The sequence below is a fragment of the Populus trichocarpa genome, chromosome 5, assembly GCF_000002775.5.
Source record: "Populus trichocarpa isolate Nisqually-1 chromosome 5, P.trichocarpa_v4.1, whole genome shotgun sequence".
Classification (NCBI taxonomy): domain Eukaryota; kingdom Viridiplantae; phylum Streptophyta; class Magnoliopsida; order Malpighiales; family Salicaceae; genus Populus; species Populus trichocarpa.
This window is the reverse complement of record NC_037289.2, coordinates 22339510-22360740: the sequence shown is the minus strand read 5'-3', so window position 1 is coordinate 22360740 and position 21231 is coordinate 22339510. Positions and strand designations below refer to the sequence as shown.

The following is a 21231-nucleotide window of genomic DNA, read 5'->3' as shown; positions in this document are numbered from 1 at the left end:
GACATATTTGGATGGCTCGTGTGACTCACTCTGGTCACGTTGGTGACCTTTCTTGATGTCATTGGATTTATCTCGTCAATATCTTTCAACGGTGTTGGTGGTATCCTCATCGAAGTTTCGGCGTGTCTCTAAGATCTTTTTTTTTTATTTCTTTCTTTGATTTTCTCTCTCCACTCTCTTATTTTTTTAATTATAAATTGTATCAATTTATTTTTAGAATTGATGTTATTTTTCTAAATATTTTAAATAATATTTTTTTTAAGTGCTAAAGTAAAAAAAGAAGAAAAAAACACAAATGGATTTATCCATTTTCTGATTAAACGACCACAATAGATGACTTCATCAGTGGCTCACAGCGCTCCATCTATCTGTCCTTGCCGAATAAATAAAATTCCCAGCCATCTCCATCGTCTCTCTTTCCTTCCTTCCCAATTCACCCCAAAGGTAAGTTTCGTGTTGCTTTCACTCTCTTAATTTTCCATGTTATTAGTTCATTATCAGATCTGTACTCTCTCTCTCGCCCTCGATCTCACTCACTCTTGATCAATCTGTTATAACTCCGTGAACTCAACTGCAATTCGACTTTTAATCTGTTTAGATCTGATATTTTCACTCTGAGTGCCGTTATTTATTTTTTGAATATTTGAGTTGCAGCATCTTCAAAAGCTGTGTGAGATTGTTGCTGTAAGAGAAGCAGAGAAGGTACTTTGATCTTGAAGTCATGAATTCGAGGAGGTTAGTTGTATTCCGATTCCGATGTTTGGTGCAATTTTGCTAGATATCTGATTTGATACTTATATTCATAGTAAATGTATTATTTATTTAGAATAGAGGACGAGTCATTAGCCAAATTGTTTTTGCGAATGCTGTCTAGAAAAAAATAATTGTAGTAAATTAAGAAACGAGGAGCTGGGATTGAATGAGATGGATGAGTGCTTGAGGTTCCAGGTTATGTTGAGATAATTGGTTTGTGGAGTACTGGTGTGTGCTTATTCATCAATTTACATACACGCGCACGCACACATATACATACATACACATACACATATGTATATGTATGTACGGGATAGCCGCATTACAAAGCAATACAGGACAATGATAATACATGAAAAGCATACGTGAGCATAACTAAAAGAAGCTTAGCAATTCTATTCTTCACAAAATTCTAGAAATTCACTACTCGCTTTTAGTAAGTTTGTAATGAATTGATTGAATGATCAGTTGAGCTTTTTCCCGCATGGATCCGCCTATTTGTCTCCTGTCGAATTACATAAATACAGGAGCACTGAGCCAACCTTAGGACAGTAGCAGCAAAACCTCTTTTTGCAGATTTCTCTTTGTGTAGTCCAGTTCAATAACCCAATCTCCAACAGGCCTGTCAAATACCACATACCAGTAAAATATCCCTCCATACCTCTTTGATAGCAGCACAAGTGAAAAACAACTGATCTCTGTTTTCTGGACTTTGATGACACATATCACGGACATTCGAAATACTCCTTCCTGTTCTTAGCTGTCTAGTTTTGGTGGCGAGCCTGTTCAGCTAGGCTAACCATGCTATGAAGCTATGCCTTGGTATGTGCAAGCTACCCCATACTAGTTTATACCAGTCTACTCTTGCTTGCTTCTCCCTGATGTGGCCCCATAAAGATTCCACACTACTGGAAGAGCTTAGCTGCCATGAAATACTGTCTTTATTGTTAGATCAAGGACAAATAACACCACAAACAGCATCCCGGATGTTCACCATAGTATCTGATCTCGCACGAGGACAGTGCCAATTTCCTGGGAGTCAGGTGTTGTGTGATGCTGTCACCAGCAGTAAAATTATTTCTGGTAAATTCTTGAAGATGGAACTGGTATTTTAGTTTGTTTGATAACTAGAATGTGGTGTTTTTTTTTAAAGTGGATTAACCTGGGTTAGGAAAATCCTTTATAATCTGATGAATGTTGTATATTATTATCATTGCAAACTCTGGTCACTTGGCAGTATAAATTTTAGTAACCCCTCCCTCTCTTTCTAAGGTTATCGTCATTATTGGTATCTAGATACTGGCCACTTTCTTTCATTCAGGGTTTACTTTATAAAACTAATTTATTCCTGCACATAATACCGCTGAGTGTGCTGTTACAGAAAAGCCTTCAATGTTGTCTAATACATAAAAGATTTAGTTCAAGATTATGCATTGACTTTGTTTTTGTTAGTGATGAAAACCTTCCTGGAACTCTGTTGAAACTTATGATATGGAAAATGTCGGTGTGAGATGGTTTTCCATAAAATGAATTTTTGTAATGTGGACATGCTGATATAAAATCATTTTTGTAATGGGCTTTACATTATGTGCCCCATCACACACACACAAAAAAAAATATATAAAACATGCACTGCAATTCTAGCCATTAATTATCTGTTCCCCCCTTTTGCTTACCATAATTAATTTCTCCTTTTGATTTTTCTTTGTGATACAAGTTACTGTTCTAATATATTTGTTCTTGAAAAAGCTATGCATTTCTTTTGGTTCCTGTATAACTGAAGACACATGTTACTAGTTAAGCCTGATACAATTTCTTTGGGAGACTGAAACATAACTTCATCTATCAGCTGCCCTCCTAGTTTACATGAGTTACTCCTACTACTGGAGGAGGCTGCCCATATTTATTTGGCTAATGTGTTTGTGCCATAGTGGTATTACCTTGACATTCAGCATCATACTAGAAACCTTTTCTGCACAGGGACATCCGTAACAATAGAGCTGCTCTTTTTGATGGAATTGAGGAGGGTGGCATCAGAGCCTCATCCTCTTACTCCTCCCATGAGATTGATGAGCAAGATAATGAAAGAGCTTTGGAAGGATTGCAAGATAGAGTCATTCTGCTGAAGAGAGTGAGTTTTCTCAGCTAGTAAAGTAGGTTGCCAGTCAATTGATAGGAGTATTGCAATGTTGTTATCTGGCTAATTTATGCTGCTTTCTGGATGTTGAGACCTGGAATACATGAGAGAGAAGCAAGTGAAAGCTTTATCTCACTGTCTGAGGCTGCAAAGCTTCTCAGAATATTCCTGAATTCTCGTTTTTCTGGTTTTCATGCAGTAATGATGAGAGTATGACAATGTTATTATTAGGCTAATTTATGCTCTGCTTTTTCAATGTTGAGACCTAAGAACATCAGAGGGAAAAGAAGTGAGAGCCTTGTCCCACCAGTCCCTGTAGTTGCAAAGCTTCTCTGAATTTTCCTAAATTTGGTCTCTGGTTTCTCAGCAATCTGAATTCAGTAATTTTGAGTAATATTGTTAAAGATAAGATGTTAATGCTTTTAGATATCAAGCATAATTAGCCTTTCTTGAAAATCATCTTGTGTTTTCTAGGAAGAATGGTGTTATGATCTCTAAATTACATGTTAGCATGCCCTACCAATATGTTGAGCTTTTTATTCAGTTCAAATTTGAAATGGCTAGGTGTTAAAAGCTTAATCCAGTATCTGGAATTAAAATTTAAGCTGGAATTATTGTTGTGCTGGTAGAACTCGTATAATTTCATTTGTCCATGAACTACGTTTCTTATACATCCGAGCATATTTTAATGCATGTTAATTATGCAGCTGTCAGGTGATATAAATGAAGAGGTGGACAACCATAATCTTATGCTAGACAGAATGGTATATATACTGCAGCCTGTGCTTTCTTTTTTTATTCTGTTTTTGCTGTTATAATAATGTGATACTGTTTGCATTAGGGCAATGATATGGATTCTTCCAGGGGAGTGCTGTCAGGAACCATGGATCGCTTTAAGATGGTATGTAAATTAGATGATTCTCCCCCCTCCTTTTACTTCTCATAGTAATTGCAGATTCTACTCTTTTGGGTATCTTTCTTGTACATGTTTTCTTGCTGAACACCTTTCTTGTAATGGCCGACTGATGGCTAGTTTGTTTTACATAGGTATTTGAAACCAAATCAAGCCGTAGAATGTTTACACTCGTGGCATCATTTGTGGTCCTATTCCTAATTATATACTATCTCACTAGGTAATATTCCTCTGATGGATTTGGTATAGCTGTGGGCCTTGTGTTAGAACCGGGATTACCCCATTTAACGTTTTTACTATAATCAATGTTCCTGCTTGTGATAGACTCACCCACGCATGCTTTGTGTAAAGATGTTTCATGTCTTAAACGTGTGTTGAATTCATGGAATGGATGTAAAGTCGTTGCTCGTGTTTTTGTTTTCAGTTGCATGAAATCAGCCAGTTGCTTAATCTTCTGAGGTAAAACACTTGACCGCAAATTGCTTAGTGATTGATATTGTGTTAGAGGTTGTTTTTTAAAATGTTTTTTTTTGGAAATGTATTAGAATAATATTTTTTAAAAGAATTATTTTTAACATCAACGTATTAAAATATCATAAAACACTAAAAAATAAAAAAATTGAAGAAAAAAATCCAAAATAAAAATAAAAATCACGGTGGTGGTGCTGTACAACCAGGCTTTTGTAAGCGTGTTTGGGAGTGTGGTTGTGATTGTTTTTTAAAGTGTTTTTTATTTGAAAATGTATTAAAATAATGTTTTTTTTAAAAAAATTATTTTGGATATTAGCACATCAAAATGATATGAAAATATTAAAAAAAAATATTAATTTGAAGTAAAGTAAATAATAAAAAAAATTTAAATTATTTTAAAAGTGGTTTTAAAATGTAAAAATAAACAGGGAAATAATTCGGATTTACTCTTTTTTGAATCAGGGCAGCTTGACTAACCGAACCAATTATGTTTAGTGGACATGCCTTGGCATGTTCAAAGCAGCTTTTAAATCTTATTGCTCCGTTTCGAACCTCTCCCCTATCCTGTTGTCAACCTTTTTTAAGCTTTGGCGATTGCAACATGGGTATCAATCCATCTACTAGCTTTCATGGAAGCCAAAAATGGCAAAAATCACGACTCACGAAGCCGCAGGAAAACAGCTGTGCGCCATGGCAGCTGCACACCTCTAAAATGTAATTAAAAGCTAGATGGACTGATGAGGTATGTAATACATCACTATGTCATGATCAACAAAGATATCAATGCCGGAGATAAAAGAAACAAAAAGATTTGTCTTTCCTTCCGTTATAAAACCAGGTGGACGGATTTCAAGCAATACCTCCCAGCTAATCCGCAATGATTATCGCCTGTTTTACAGGCATTTATTTGTCAGTCCAGTCTTCTTCATTATACATCATTGTCATCATCTTACGTCTTCAGTGGTTGAAAAATTAAAACGACGTTTCATTTGTTTTTTATTCAATGTCATAAAAAAATCAGCTGCTCAAAAGACAACGGTGAAAAAAATAATAATAAAATGCTCCATCTAGAAATCAAACCGGTCTGTACTTTCGGCTATCTAAAACTGTTTTTGAAATGTTTTTTTTTAAATATATTAAAATAATAGTTTTTTAAAAAATTATTTTTAACATTAAGAATATTAAAAAAATTAATTTTTTATGAAATTATACTTCAAATGCAATCCCAAACAGCGTCTTTGTTGCACTAGATCTCTTGTGTGAGTCATTACATTTTTATTAATAAATATGTTTATGACAAAAATAATCCATGTGACCATTTGTTTTTATATATATATATATATATATATATATATATATATATATATATATATATAGCTTAAGAGTGGTTGTGGTTGCTTTTCAAAGTGTTTTTCACTCAAAAAAGTGTGTCAATAATATTTTTTTATTTTTCAAAAATTATTTTTGAGATCAGTACATCAAAATGATTGGAAAACATCAAAAATATATTACTTCAAAGCAAAAAAAAAAAAAATTCAAATATTTTCGGAAGTATTTTTGAAAAGCAATTCCAAACAGGTTTTAAGACCTTTAAATTTAATTTAGAATTACGAAATTTAATCATTTTGGATTAAAAAAAAAACTGGGATTTGACCTTGCTGTTTTTGAGACATAACTACGTACGTTTATGGGAACAAGGAAACACATAATTAATCACCTACTCTTTTTATTCCTTTCCCCCATCTATTTGAAGGCACATCTGATATCTCTATACAGCGGTCAGCCGCGGACATTACTAGCATTAATGGAATGCTTTTTGAAAGAAGAAAGAACTGGAATATCGACAACGTTCGCAAGGATGAAAAAAATATATGGAGAAATTAAATAATATAGGAATTAACCCGAAGAATATAGGTATGGTCAGTGCGGAGCGAGTAGATTATTTTAGGGGAGCCAAGGTTTAAATAATATATCGAGATGGAATCATCTTGTTAACTGCAGCTTTAATTTCGGCGATCAATTGTTGCTGTGGACATTTATCTCTGATATATACTTGTAATATTTTATTATACACGTCTAGAGGTTTACAGCTAACCAAAATAAATAAAAATAAAATTTGATATGGTCCAAGATGACGAGCTAGCTGTATATTGCGAGCTTGGTCTAACATTCATTAGCCTGCAGTTTGAGAAGCTGAAAGAGTCGTATATACCCGCAACGTCCGCCTAGCAAGGCATGACGAATGCTGATTTCTAAGCTCATGGCCGTACACAGTCTCCATGGTCTTCGTGGTTACGGTCCATGATGTTTTAAGAAAATGTTTGAAATTGTAATTATTTTTTGAAGTGTGTTTTTACAGAAATATATTAAAATAATATTTTTTATGTTTTAAAAATTATTTTTTACATCAGCGTATCAAAATATTAAAAAACAATAAAAATATTAATTTAAAGTAAATAAAAAGAATTATATTTTTTTAAAAATACTTTTAAAACACAAAAATATGTTTAGCGTGAGATTACGAGGATAATATTCATTTGGTTAATAATTTTACAGAATAAGGTGAGAAAACATGTGACTTTGTGATTTAGATCTGATTATCTCATGTTGAGAGGAGTTAAGTTTTAGATGTTCTTGATGATTTATTTTAAACAACGATGACAATTTAGATATTCGATTGTCTTTGTATTTTATATCTTTTTTTTTTTTTCACTTTAATCAAGCGTTGTTATACTTTTATGTGTGTGTATAATTATACACACACACACGTACACACGCACTGCTTGTTACTCGAAAAATTTAGTCTTCTTTTCTGACATCATTGCCGTTGCCATTTACATTTTTATAATTATGTTAGATAATCAAGTCCCAAGCCTTCAATTAAATGTAGCCAATATTATAAATAAATACAGTACTCTTAATTAAAGTATGCACTTGCAGTCCCAAAATTTAATTATATTGCATGCTAATCTGCATATTCAGATATCATGAACAATTTTTTTTTCTTTTTTTAAAGTCAATGAAAAAAAATAAAAAGAAACCTAATTTTTTTTATAAGCGAAAACATTATATATACAAAAGAGAGAATGTTCTTGCTAGCTATATGTATTGCTACTCATGCGAAATTAAGGAATTATTTTAAGTGGAAATTTAATTAAATTTACCTTCACTTTAAGGGAATGCTTCATGGATATATTTCTGGACGTGACCCACATGTGAGCGGCCACTCCTAAGATCAAACCACGAGGGAGGGCCCACCAATTTGAAATCCCTAGTCGATCATATTTATATGTGAGTTGAGAAATGCAAGAGGTATAATTCAAACCAGGAATATCTTCTTTCTCTAGTTGACTTCTTACCAATTGGCTATTGCTAGCTAAGTTACTAGCTCACTTGCAAAGTACCGCTATTGCTATATCTTGTTATCACTTGCAATATCTGTTTTCTTTCTTTTTTTTTTGTCTATTTGTTTTCTTTTTTCTTTTTTTTTTTGACAATAGAAGGATTTTTTTTTTCATTTTGTCTAGCAATTCCACCCCAGCTGCGAATAATTAGAGAATACTAGATAGGTGGCCCGCATAATATCAAAAAAGATATTAAGGTAATGATAACTCGAGTCAATCTAAGTTAACTTGACTAATAGAGAACCCAAAATATAAGATCAGAGTAACCTCATAGAAAAAAAACAGAAAGAATCACAAAGTTCAAGGCCCGATTACTTATGCAGTGTTTGACATTGTGGTAGTGGTTGCTTGTTAAAGTGCTTTTCTTTTGGAAATGCTTCAAAATAATATTTTCTTTATTTTTTAGAATTTATTTTTGACATCAGCATATAAAAATGATAAAAAAATATAAAAAAATAATTTGAAGTAAAAAAAATAGTTTTCTTGAAAAGCACGGCCCTGCCGCAATAACAAATAATATCTTAATGTCAAATGATAAAATTAAAAAAAAATTTAAAAAAAACACACCAGAGAAAAAATCCGGTTCAATCCGGGTTAACTAGGCTAACCTATGATTCGCGTCATGATATCGGGATAAAAAATTAAATTGTTTAAAAAAAACCTAGAAAAAGGACTGAAGTTATATCAATTAAAAAAAGATTAAAAAAAACCCAAGTAAACCTAGGTTAGCTCAACGAACCTGTGACCCGTGATAACCACACATAAAATAAAGAAAAAAAAATCACAAAGCTCAAGGCCTAATAACCTAATGTAAAAGAATGAAATTGAAGAAAATTTTTAACAAAAATGTTGAAAAATAAATCAAGTCAACCCGGGTTAACTAACTCGTGACCCTCGACATGAGTTCGGGATACAAAATATTTTTTTTAAAAAATGGACATAGAAAAAAAGGCCGAAGTTAAATAAAAAAAATGTAAAAAAAAACATGAGTAAACCCAGGTTAACTTCACCAACCCGTGACCCTGGATAACCCTACAGAAAGAAAATTGAAAAAAAAATAACAAAGTTCAAGACCCAATAACCTAATATTAAAGGATGAAATTGAAAAAAAAATCAATTTCAAAAAAAGAAACGCAAAAAAAAAAAAAAACTCGAGTAAACCCAAATTAACTCCACTATCTCATAACTAGGTAGACGAGATTGGGATAACCCCACACAAAAAAGTGAAACAAATAATGAAACTTAAGGTCTAATATTCAATGATAAAATTGAAAAATAAATAAATAAAAAAGACCTAAAAAAGACCTATGTTAAATTGAGACAATCTTATAAATCAATGATTCAAGTCATGCGACGAAATCCTTGTGTAAAAAATAAATCAAAAATAATAATTAGGTACTAAATTAGAAAACAAAATACAAAATGGATAAAAATTAATTTGCAATAAAAAAAATGAGGATCAAAATTGAATAAAAAGATTAAATAAAATAAAATATTCATGGATGAAATTGAAACAAAAAAAAATAAGAAAATGATTAAAAAAATCAATTAAAAGAATGATGATCAAATTGGATAAAAAACAAATGAAATAAAATGTCTAGGGATAAAATCGAAAAAAAACTTCAAAAAACATTAAAAACAAAATAAATAAAAATTAAAAGAATAATGACCAAAATTAAAATAAAAAACAACTCGAAGACATATTTGATTTTTAGAAGGCCTGTCGTGAAAATTAATTAAGGTGTGGAGAGAGAAAAGAGAGGGGAAAAGAAAAAAATTCATTGGCGATTAACCGCACCTCCACTGTTTACATGCGCCATACTATAATGTATAGGACAACACACTACTTCTAATGTTGTTGCAGATGGTGACATTTTAATACCTGAAAGTGCTGCACGCATCGTCCAAATAGCATTGGTGCCCCCAACTTGGCTCATGCCCACAAATTTTATTTTTTAATTATTTTCATATATGTTTAAAGATCTAATTGTCTCTCATTTAAGTTGATAATAGCAAAAAAATTGCATGGAAAAGACCCAAGTGACCCTAACCAGTTTTATTTTTTTAGAAATGTAAGAGTAAATGATCATTTAATTGTTCATTTGAATGTTAAAAATACTAAAAAGCTCTTATACCCAACTTTAATTTTTTTAACTAAGGGTATGGAAGTTATTAAATAGTTTATGTAAAATGTAAAGGGACTTATATAACCCTAATTAATATGATAATAACAAATAAATCCCATTAAAAATTAATACCTTTATACCCCTAAGATCATGTTATTTGAGTTTTTTAAGCAAGGACAAAACGATATTTTACTGCTTCAATTCATAATAAACTGTATCTTGGTGTAAGTAAATAATTGATGCCTCTTAGTATTTTTTGTTGTTGTAATGTTTGCATATATAATCCATTATTATGCTGCTGTAATTAGTAATTTGTAAACTATCATTAATTACTCTAAAAAATGACAACATGATAAGAAGACAAATAGTCCTATTATGAGAAGAAACAAGATGCTTATTCATGATGTAATAGATTGCTTATTCATCCAATTTATCATATAAATAAAATTAGATTCAAAGATAAAATTTCTAAAAGAAAAGGAAATACTTTTCTTTTCTTTTTCCTGAGTAAATGAGATCAGAATTTTTATTAATAATTTAAAAGAGTTACCCAAGCCAGCAAAATGGGAATGACAATATACACAACAAAATCACCTTAACGAAGGAAAATAGTGCACTGAAACACAACAAGATATTTACCAACCTAGAGATATAGCAAATTAAATCAGATGATAATCAGAGAGCTTCAGTAAAACTGGCACGTAATAACCACAGTGAGAATATTTCCCATAGGTTGAGACTAACGCGTAGGCATCTTAACCATGGATTCAGCTGGTGGAAGACTGAAACCTTTGGGAATAAATTACTTACTTCCATAGTAAGCATTTTGGATAAGAAAATAATAAATGCTTGTGGAATTTCTGCTCTAGTTCATGGCTTCATGCATAAGCATGCTTCCTACTTGGTCCAATCTCTCTAATTTGGTGAAATAATTCTACACACACATATACATAGCTCATTCAATCATAAAGGAATCTATCGATCTAGCCCTTGCATATATATGAAGAGGCACCTTTAAGCTCTCCAGAAAACCTTACTATTAATGCTAGCCCCATAATTTCTTCGAGATTTTCGAAACCGGGTTCTACTTATAATTTAGAATTAGTTAATTTTCAGCAACTTCACAGTTTAACTAAAACATTTCTTAGTAAGTCTCTTGCAATGATTAAAGCAGCTAGGATAATAGGACAGCACTTCATATAAGGTGGGGTTATCCTTCTTAATTTCCAGCATTCCTTCCACCTTTAACGAAGCAATTAGGGTTTCTAGCAACTTTAACTTGCTATATATAAGTTAACTCTTGTCATGAACATTGACATGTAATGGGAATTCATTGTAGGATAATAAGGAATAAAGCTTCATGAAATAATGCGAAAGTTTATTAAGTACTGTTTAAATATTACATCTTAAATTGATAACACATGCATGTGAAGCAAAGAAATCTTACAGAACCCTAAATGAATCTAGGGTTATTGGATACTAAATGAAGGAGAGACAAAACCACCTTCAACATCAGTAGTAACCTCCAATTGATGATCTTAGAATGAGCCAGCACTCCCCCTCATCCTTCTTTGAGGTACCAGAGAAAGAAAAACATTCCTTCCCCCTAGCTCTACAAATGTCTTCTAGGTACATCAATTGCCACAAACATATATTCCATAAATCTAGTACTTACTAAAGCAAACTAATTAAACATCATAAATGCTTTGCACTCGCTTGAAACATTGAAAAATCCACAGCTTTACAATAAATTAAACACAGCAATTAAGTTGAAATACCTAGATAGAATATTATGGATCATGACCAAGTCTAAGCTCCAAATCCAAATCATCATCTGCTTCACTGCCTTCTTCTATTTTTTCTTTGGTATTATCATCTACATGGGATGGATCGATTTGCTGGCTTAGACTCCCTCTACAAATATCTTCTCCGAATGGATACAAATGCTGTGGAGTTTGTGCATAGAAATCACCATTGTGTTGTTGTGCATATGGGGATCCTATACCCCATGTCGAGGATAACGGAAAAAATGTTTGGTAATTCGTATGTACCTCGTGAGGTGTAGGATAGTGAGCTGGGTAACTTTGAAGGGGAGGGTAGCCTCGAAAACTGGGAAAATCCTCATCAACTTTGCTTGAAAAGGAAGGAACTGAGCTAGGCCTTGACTTGGCTCTATCTTTCCTATGAATATTCATATGTCCTCCCAAAGCCTGAGCAGTAGTAAAGCCTCTCTTGCAAAAAACACACTCATAGGACCGGCCGGTGCCTGTATCTTGATAGGATCGATCGGTAATTTCTTCGTCGCTTGAGCTCTTCGAGTCTTCATCATGTTGGTTTGATGATTCCATGATATAGAAATTTTAAAAATTTCACTTGAAATAGTGGGAATGCTTAGTGAGCAAGGAAGACGAAGGGTAGATGATGATATATTATAGAGAGGGAAAGGTTTAGGGGGGTGGGAGACAAGAGACAAATAAAGGACATAGGCATTTCCTAAGTGATGAATTCTAGTGAAGGTATTTTGAGAGAGAAAAGTCTTAGATTTTTGCTAGGAGATCGTTTCTGTTAGCCGGCTGCAGCTAGAGCTAGTGGATCCATCTTTTACAGACACAGTTATTTTTTTAACGATGATTCTCCCTGAGCTGTCCCCTCATTACAGCTTTTGTAGCTTTCATCTATGTTGGCTTTGTTAACGCGGCCATGATTTTGTCATTTCTGTACACATAGCATAGCATAGCATATAGCATAGCGTAGCATATTATATACACATATATTTGCAAATCTATATACTTTTCTAACAGTTGTTAATCTATTCACATTGGGGCATAAATTTCTTCCGGGGCCTGCCGACCATCAAAGGCAATTTGTCACATCTAATATGTTACGTACCGATCGAAGGAGGGAACATTTGATTTCTTGAATAAATCAAAACGATATCTGTTTATCGATCGAGAGCATAAACATATATGCAAAAAGTTGGAAGTCCATCGAGGTGACTACATCACCAATTATTAAGCTCTTTTGGATAGTCACTTCAGTTAATTTCTTGCATTATACTTCTTGCCAAAGAAATATATATATATTCAACTAGCTAGTTACATATATAGCTACGAGACTTGATTGGAGCTAATCCGGTCCTTGAACAGAGTATGGAATTGATTTAATTAACTTTTAACTATTTAAAATAAAAATCTTAAGATGATATCGTTTCAACTTTTATAATTAATTGGCGCTCAAGAGCGAAATTGAAGGAGCTTTCTGGTGCCTACTAGCTCGTGAAAGCAAGCCAGTTTCCGCATTGATTGATTTGACTAAAGGGCGAAACATATTCTCTGAAATTTCAGGCACCATACTGATGGTGTTTTTTCAGGGTGGTCAAGTAAACCATTATTTACATTGCCTGGTCTCAAAATAGTCGTTGAAGGCAAGTATAACACAAGCAAAAGGTTTTCTGTTTACCAGAACAAGATGTATAGTCTTAATTTGAACCCAGCCTATGCTACACGACTGAACTTGCATTTCACATATTGCAGAGGAAAGATGTAGGAAACTTCCTAGAAGAATATATGATGAACAAGAACAGTGTACTTTTGTAGTTTACACTTTGTCTTTAAGCATCGGCCATAGGCCCATAACTAATGGAAAACACATCACCTTTATGTCATTACACAGTCAACATCACATCAATATGATAACCCCAGGTGAGCTATTCAAAATCATAAGTTTCATAGAATTGAAGTTTTGGTAATCATCAGCTGCTTAATTTATTTGGCACGTAGGGTAGAGCAATTTTGAGAGGCTAATCATTAGTCACGGCGGTGCTTACCATGAAATTATGCCACAACTATAATGAATCATGGGTATATACAACATGAATTACTTGTGCTAGCTTTAGGCTGATTAATCTCGGTTGGAATGCATGAAGAATGCTCCAAAAAGTCTAGGCTTTTACTTGGAGCTGGTAACATATGCAGGCCGAAACGTTTTCTTTACCTTTTTTTTCTTATTATTTTAAATCTAGAGGTAAATATTGTAGTTTGCTTGGAAAATGGCAGCACTGAGATTGGTGGGACGTACGCCTGATCGTTAAATAAAACAGCATCTTACAATATCAGTCTTGATGACAATATGATCAATCTCACAGGTGGTAGCAAGGGAATTGTCATATATATACTTCAAAAACACTTCTACATCAACTTGTATATGAAATGATTGATTTTTCTTGTGGATTAATTAGCATGCCAGGCCCTTTTGGCCACCGGTGAGGAAAATGGCACTGGCACCTAAAAAACTAAGAACAACATGTCATTTCAATGACTAGATGGACAAAACATCCCACTCAAGTCTCCTTGTAAATTGGCAAGGAGTAAGATGGGATTTGTAATCTTCTCTTGAAAAAGGATCCAATCGAACGTTTGATTTTCCTTTCCCTGATGTATGGGCGACGTCAAAAAGGAAAATGGTGGTTCAAAAGACCAGAAACAGACATAACACTTAAAGCTGGTGATGGTATTGGTACGAGAAATGAGGTTACTGTTAATTAGGGCATTGAACTTGACTAAGTCTATAGTCTATGCCAAGAAAAATGCAAGAGGAAGAGTTTGGGCAGTAAAGACATGGACTGTATCATGGACGACAACTACGTGAGTGCTGCCACTACTTTCATTTCTCTACCAAATCACCCGTCTTTTAGTTCCATTCATTGGAAGATGTAACCATGAGAATAAGATTTTTGGAGCTTTGCGAATGTTGCTTGTGAGACCCAGTGCGATGCTGAGAATTCAAATTAATGCTTTAATTTATCGTTGTTATTCTACCAAAAAAAAAAAAAAAAACCTTTAGAAGGCAGCCTTTCTCCTCAACTCGTTTCAAGAAACGATCCAAGCACATAAAATCTGACATTTTTATTTGGAAATTACACGAATTTGGTGGGAATTTGTAGATGGGAGGAGCTATTTTTTTTCAAAACTCGTGAGAATACATATTCAAGGACAATAGCAACGACAACAAATTAAGCCTAATCAATCTTATACAAATCAACGCAGTGTACGTATAACAAAAAATAGAAAATCTCTTTGTTTTATAAAATCTGAATAATACGAAGTCTGCCCTTAATAATACATAATGTTATTTGTATATTGACTAGAGCCAACCACTCTATATAGGAAAATTCAAGTAAAACTCTTACATCTACTTAAGAAAATAAATATGAAAGTAACTAAAACATAATTGAAAATTAAAAAAAAAACATCTTCTAATGTTTTTTCGATTTCTCGTGGTTTAAGAGAGTTGATTGTTATAAGAAACAAAGTATGCAGAATTTCCTAAAAAAATTTATAGTTGAGTAATTAAAATTTCACCCCAATTCATCTATTCCTAAATATAGTATCTGCTTAGAAGTGTAGTAAATATTAATTTTTAAAGTGTTTTTTATTTGAAAATATATCAGAATAATATATTTTTTATTTTTTAAAATTTATTTTTAATAATAACACATGAAAACAATATAAAAATACAAATAAAACTCAATTTTTTTGAAAAAACATCATCCAACCTGAAGAATTGGATGAGATTGAGAGCCTGTATATATATATATATATATATATTTTGCGCGTAGAAAAGTAAGAAAGGAAAATCAAAGCATTCATGAATTGAAATTAATGGAAACAGTAGCTTGGACAGTAATCTACGTGCCGACCCACAGGGTCAAACACTTGGATGCAAATCCAGACGGTCAATCAGATTGAAGAATTAATTTGAATGGGCCTCTGGTCAATTATCTTGAATTGTAAAACCATTTTCAATTTTTCAAAATATTGAAAAACGCCGCCCTACCTCCTCCATCATCATGCAAATATGTAAAATATTAGCAGACAAAGGTCATTCAACTTACTATTTTAATATTCTACAGTTAAATAGTATAATTACATAATGTCCGTTTATCGTTGTTTGTTTTTGTTTTTCAAATTAATTTTTTATATAAAAACACATCAAATTAATATTTTTTATTTTAAAATAAAAAAATAGATTAAATTTATTTTTGAAATTAAATTATTTGTGATGGGAATTTATGAATATCTTACTTCTTATTGGAAGCTTGAATCATAGTGGTCAAGGACGGAACACCATTAAAATAACTAATCTTACTAATTGTTGATGCAAATCATTAGATCAACATTACATTTTGATGACGAAAGTGATGACAAGTGAAAGATATAAGATGGAGAGTAGAGTAGAAAAACTAGTGGGGGCCAAGGCCTAGCTGATTTGGTATCTTGGGCCATTCTAGTTAAGACTATGAATGGACCTCGCAGCACGAGATCGGGTAATAATTATTTTAAAACATTTTTTTATTTTAAAATATATTAAGATAATAATTTTTATTTTTAAAATTTATTTTTAATATCAATACATCAAAATGATCTGAAAACACAGAAGAAAAAAATTAAAAGTAAAGAAAAAAATAAAATTCAAATTAGAAAAAAATCAACTTTTTTTAAAAACGTTTTTAAAACACAAAAATAAATAGACGCTTAATTTGTTTGATTTTTATTTTTTTTTATTATATATAAAGCTAAAAGAAATCATTGTTTTACTGGATATTTTGTACAGTGAAACTATTAATTTGCCCTTTGAAATTAATTTTATTAAGCTAGGTTTTAGGGGTAGAAATTTTTTTAAAATTAGTGGAACCATCTAATTTATTTTTCAGAATTAAAGAGATTAATTTATAATTTACTCCCTTAACTAGAATTAATCAATATCGGTACCATGAGATATAATCATATAAGGCCAAGTTTCGTTCTTTTTTTTTTTTTGAACAAAGAAAGACAGGTACTTGAATAACAAGACTTTCGGCGAGTGAAAAATTGAGGAGAAAGCATGAATGCCTGAGGATCGTGACGTACGGCAGCTTAACTTCCTTCATCCCATTCACTATTTTCTTTCACTAAAACGTGCACTTTGGCAGGCTCTATTCTACACTACCATGTCCATTTTTCTTGCCTCTCCTGTTCTATACGAACAGTACTTCAAAGTTGAAGTCTTTTCATCCTTTGAATTTAATGATCTCTGCTTCCTTTTCATCCAGTCTCATCACTTTACTATTTACAAAGAGATTGGTGGAATTAAGTCATTTTCTTTAGGTATGCAGAACAAACTTTGTGTTTCTTGTGTCAAGGAAAGGTCATCTCATGCTACTGGCACAGACAATGGCAGGAACATGCGAAGGGTCAGATGTTGGTAATGTAACTCTTTGAATCATTTGACGAAGGCAATGGATAGCCCAAGTGTTAATGCAAAGGAAACTTAATTGAGAGGTTTAATTCAATAAGATGTGCTCATCATGAATTAATCTTTAATTAACGAGGTCATTAATTAGTCTATGGTCACCAAATTTCGACCAAATTAAGGAATGGATTGTGAGAGGCTCACCTACTTTTGCACTCTACATTGCCAACCCAAATTATTTTCTATGGAGTTTTGAGTGGATATCCACGCAGTAATTAAAGAGAATAAACGAGCATTTACAGGGAGGAAAATAAAATAAAAATAGAAGTAATTAAATAGTTTTGTGTTAATTATTGATTAAGGCAAACATTCACCTAATTAAAATCCTCCTCATCTTCCTTAATTACGAATTATATGTGAAAAATGAGAGATGCATCTCAACAACTTCATCTTCAACTATGTTACAGTTAACCTAATCAGCAAGGACAAGGCCACCCTAAACTAATCATGAAGTTTAGGATTAAAAACAGACAATTGATTTCTAAGCTGAATATAATTAAAGCCATACCTAAACAGCATTAATGCATGGTAGATTACATGGACGACAATGATCATAACTGACAACAGACAAGACCAAAAAGGGTTCTCAGCAATAGTATCTGTCAAGTATGGTGTAAGAAATCCTCGCAAAAGACCGTCTCCCTTCAAATTAGCCTGCGTCTGAGAATATTTCATACAAATCATGGTAGATGATAAGGAGGTGCAAGAGACCGGCTAGAAAGAAACCAAAGATCTAGCTAGCCACTAGATAGTGTGAGCTTAGAGTAAACATTGATACTTAATTTTATACTAAAAGGCCAAGTCGAAGCTCCAAATCCAAAACCTCCTTCGGATCTTCGCACCCCATTTCCATGTCCAAGTTAATAATCTCATTTCTCCTCAAAACTTCAAGTTGATCACATTCTTGTGCGAAATTTTTCTTCAATTCTCCAACCCCGAACACAGCTCCTGCATTGTTCTTCTTCTTTGTTAAATCTTTACTTTCATGACATTCAACTATGGATTTCTTTTCTCGGCAACAAGGTGAAGAGAAAGAACTCAGGTATGGAGAATGATCATGAGTGTGATCATCAGGGTACGGCAAGAACTTAGAAGACGAAGAAAGTAAATGATCGGGGTTCGGATTAGTAGTAGGGTACTTTGGACATTTAAAAAACCAAGAAGGTAGCTGTCTCAGCTTGGCTCTATCTCTCCTGTGAACGTTCATATGGCCCCCAAGTGCTTGAGCAGAGATGAATTGTCTCTTGCAAAAGCTGCATGAGTAGTTTCTTTGAGGCCATGAAAAAACGCTTGAATGCTCTCCTTGAAAGATCGCGTTGTTCTTCTCCCATTTGTCTTTAACCGTGCTGCTTCCCTGTGGAAATTTCTTGACCATGGCTAGATGTATACCTTCTGTTTCAATACAACCTCAAAAGATCAAACAACAAGAACATTTAGTTTATCTAACTCAGAAGGTGAGAGAAAGCTCAATGAAGTGAGAAATGCTGTTGTTTCATATTGATGCTGTCGAAGTAATTATAATCCAGAAAACTGAAAATCCCATCAATGAAAATGTACTCACCTGCAGATGTCTGCTGCTATATTTGGATATTACTTGAACATATGTAAATAGAAAACTCAGTGTGAAGTGTTGTTCTTTTTGGCTAAATCGAGGGGAGATCAATTGGATGGTTCTCGCTCTTATAGAATTATATATACCTTCTCAACTTATGTTCTTTTATATTGTAGTAGAGCTTTAATGATCATATAATTACGAATTTGAATTTTATCATTCTTATTTATTTAATAAAAATTAAATACAAAGTAATCTGAGTTTATGCAAATTTTAAATTTAAAGGGTTTTCATTTGAAAATGTGTGTTAAAGAATAATATAAATCATATCTTAAGATCTCACCTAAATATTATCAGATAATCAAAACATACATCAATAAAAAGAGTGAAATGAGAGATCAAGGAGGAGATTTAATGATCCAGGACTAAAATCTTTGTTTTTTTTTTTTTAATCAATTTAGAATGTATGTTCTCTATCTTTACTTTTTTTTTTTATTTACGTGGGTGTCCGGGTTAGCTTGCGCGCACCACGACTAATTCCACAGCCCACTGAACATCCTGCAAACCCAGTGAGCATGTAAGGCACCGCGGAGGTGACAGGCGTGTACAGGGAGGCTCGAATTACCTGGGTGCAGAGGAAGGGAACAAGTCCCTTCCACCGCTAGTCCAATACCTCAAGTGCCTCTATCTTTACCTTTTAATTGAGAATATTAAAGTTATTAAGAAATGTTTAAGAAATATGATTTTTTGATATTTGATTTTTTTAATTACTTTTAAAGAGTGGGTGTTATATTAATGGAGTCTTAGATTGATAGGAAGTCATTAGAAGTGATTTTATATATTTTTAGTAGATTAATTTGGAGTAATAGTGAAATTGAAAAAAAATAATAAATTTGTAACTTTATGCCACCAAAAATTGGCCTTCTGATCAATGTTACGGTTGGAATTTAGTATTTAGTTATAGTATGACATGAATTCTTTGATTTCACATTTCATCCTAAATTGGAGTTTTGGATTAAGATTTATGATCATCGAAAGTAGGCCACTTAAGTCTATAATTTTTATATTTATAAGAACAAAAATTTTCTTGATCATTGCAAGGAGAATGAAATTTATAGGCAGCTTACAATTAGACACACTCCTTAGAAAATCACACCATAGAGGAGATGACATGGAGTATACTTAAAGGTAAAGGCCTTCCTAATAAATTCTGGGCTGAAATTATCAATACGGAAGCCTATTTCTTCAATAGTTTTCCAATAAAAGCAGGTCAAAATCGAACTCCATTTGAAGCTTGTCATAACCATAAACCAGAAGTCAGCTAGCTAAAAGTATTTAACTACATTGCCTATAATCTGGAGTAGACTTCACATAAATGTTTGCACATGTTGCTCGAATGGAAGCTATCAAAATTGTTTCTGCTTTGGCTGCTCAATTACAATTACAAGGTTTTGAACTTGATGTCAAATTAGTTTTCCTCAATGAAGAACTGGAGGAGGAGGTTTCTGTAGAGTAACCTCCAGGTTATGTAATGAAAGAATAAGACTTTTTACATGTTAAAACAAGCACCAAAAGTATAGAGTAATAATATTAAATTATATTTTCATCAAAATGATTTTGAAAAATGTCAATCTGAGCCAACATTTTATGTGAACAAAGATTAGGAGCATATTTTTCTTTTTATGGTTTATCCTTGTAAGTATAACTTGATATTAAAAATACAAAGAAGACTCTATGTTCGGTTCAATATAAATATAAAAAAAATCACCATTAATATTGATATGTATAAAGTTCAAACAGTTCTTAAAATTTACAAATTAAAGGGAGTATTAAATAGCAATTTGTATTTTTTTACAATAATTATTGTCATCGAAAGAGTTCGTCTTTTGTTTTTCCTGGACTTTGAAACTACTGTGTCTCTAGGTTTCTTCTCCGCCATTTTTCCAACATTGAAATGGAAACTACTGTGTCTCTAGGTTTCTTCTCCGCCATTTTTCCAACATTGAAATGGATTGACAGCAACAAGAATGTTTCCACCGCAAGCCTGCGGCTAGATTGTGAAGGACAGCAGGCTCATGTAAATGTTGCCTGGGCATGTCATCAGCTCCACCCAAAAAACATCAAATAAGATTAACTCGGGCTTTGATTTACTTACACCGAGTCAACTCTCTCTTTTATTTATGGTAAGGCTTGGACTAGGCCGGGGCATGGGCTAATATCCAGAGTTGAGCAGCTTAGATTGTCATGTCAATGGCCCACGTGGAAACTTTGCTGACAAACCCACTAACATAAGCAATCCAGACTTCACTCCTTGTATGAAATTTGGATCTCTATTTTTAGTTCTGCTGATAGGAATATTAAGCAATCCTGGCTGGGTGCTAAGATTCAAATCTTTCTTTTTTATCATGAAAATCTTATAAAATGTTAGGGTAAATGACTAGATAAACAAAATACATATGGATCAATTCATTAATTATATAATTTATGTTTAAATTAAAAATATATTAAGATAATTTTTTTATATTTTATATTTTCAATATCAATATATTAAAAGTAATAAAAAATACATAAAAATATTAATTTAA

General features: G+C 32.7%; 3 protein-coding genes across 5 annotated transcripts; 1 reads left to right on the top strand and 2 right to left on the bottom strand.

Moving 5' to 3' along the window:
- Nucleotides 1–297: 297 nt before the first annotated feature.
- Nucleotides 298–5187, top strand: LOC7476898 (bet1-like SNARE 1-1). 3 transcript variants are annotated; one of them, XM_024600479.2, is made up of 7 exons: nt 298–444; nt 655–735; nt 2734–2884; nt 3598–3654; nt 3732–3791; nt 4228–4262; nt 4742–5187. In XM_024600479.2, exons 2-7 carry the CDS (start codon nt 722–724, stop codon nt 4767–4769), a joined length of 345 nt encoding a protein of 114 aa, XP_024456247.1. In that variant the 5' UTR covers nt 298–444; nt 655–721; the 3' UTR covers nt 4770–5187. The 3 variants fall into 3 exon arrangements, with proteins under 3 accessions (XP_024456247.1, XP_024456248.1, XP_002307637.1); XM_024600480.2 differs by having other exon boundaries at nt 4737–5187; XM_002307601.4 differs by lacking the exons at nt 4228–4262; nt 4742–5187 and adding an exon at nt 3938–4226 and having other exon boundaries at nt 315–444.
- A 5978-nt stretch (nt 5188–11165) lies between these two features.
- Nucleotides 11166–12528, bottom strand: LOC7476897 (transcriptional regulator SUPERMAN). The gene is made up of 2 exons (XM_024601395.2): nt 11856–12528; nt 11166–11750 (listed from the first exon to the last, which is right to left on the bottom strand). The coding sequence occupies exons 1-2, from the start codon at nt 12150–12152 to the stop codon at nt 11595–11597; spliced, it is 453 nt and encodes a 150-aa protein (XP_024457163.2). The 5' UTR covers nt 12153–12528; the 3' UTR covers nt 11166–11594.
- A 4900-nt stretch (nt 12529–17428) lies between these two features.
- On the bottom strand, nt 17429–18763 carry LOC7454336 (zinc finger protein 11). Its single transcript, XM_002306794.4, has 2 exons — nt 18656–18763; nt 17429–18501 (listed from the first exon to the last, which is right to left on the bottom strand). Exon 2 carries the CDS (start codon nt 18467–18469, stop codon nt 17879–17881), a length of 591 nt encoding a protein of 196 aa, XP_002306830.4. The 5' UTR covers nt 18470–18501; nt 18656–18763; the 3' UTR covers nt 17429–17878.
- Nucleotides 18764–21231: the final 2468 nt, after the last annotated feature.

Excerpts from the sequence above, each read along its gene's own strand:
- LOC7476898 (XM_002307601.4), top strand. Across the intron at positions 2,885-3,597 it reads GAGTCATTCTGCTGAAGAGA|CTGTCAGGTGATATAAATGA; the intron begins GTGAGTTTTCTC and ends TTAATTATGCAG. Across the intron at positions 3,792-3,937 it reads CCATGGATCGCTTTAAGATG|GTATTTGAAACCAAATCAAG; the intron begins GTATGTAAATTA and ends TGTTTTACATAG.
- LOC7476897 (XM_024601395.2), bottom strand. The coding sequence starts at position 12,152 with ATGGAATCATCAAACCAACATGATGAAGACTCGAAGAGCTCAAGCGAC. Across the intron at positions 11,751-11,855 it reads ACTATCCTACACCTCACGAG|CATTTGTATCCATTCGGAGA; the intron begins GTACATACGAAT and ends CAAACTCCACAG.
- LOC7454336 (XM_002306794.4), bottom strand. The coding sequence starts at position 18,469 with ATGGTCAAGAAATTTCCACAGGGAAGCAGCACGGTTAAAGACAAATGG.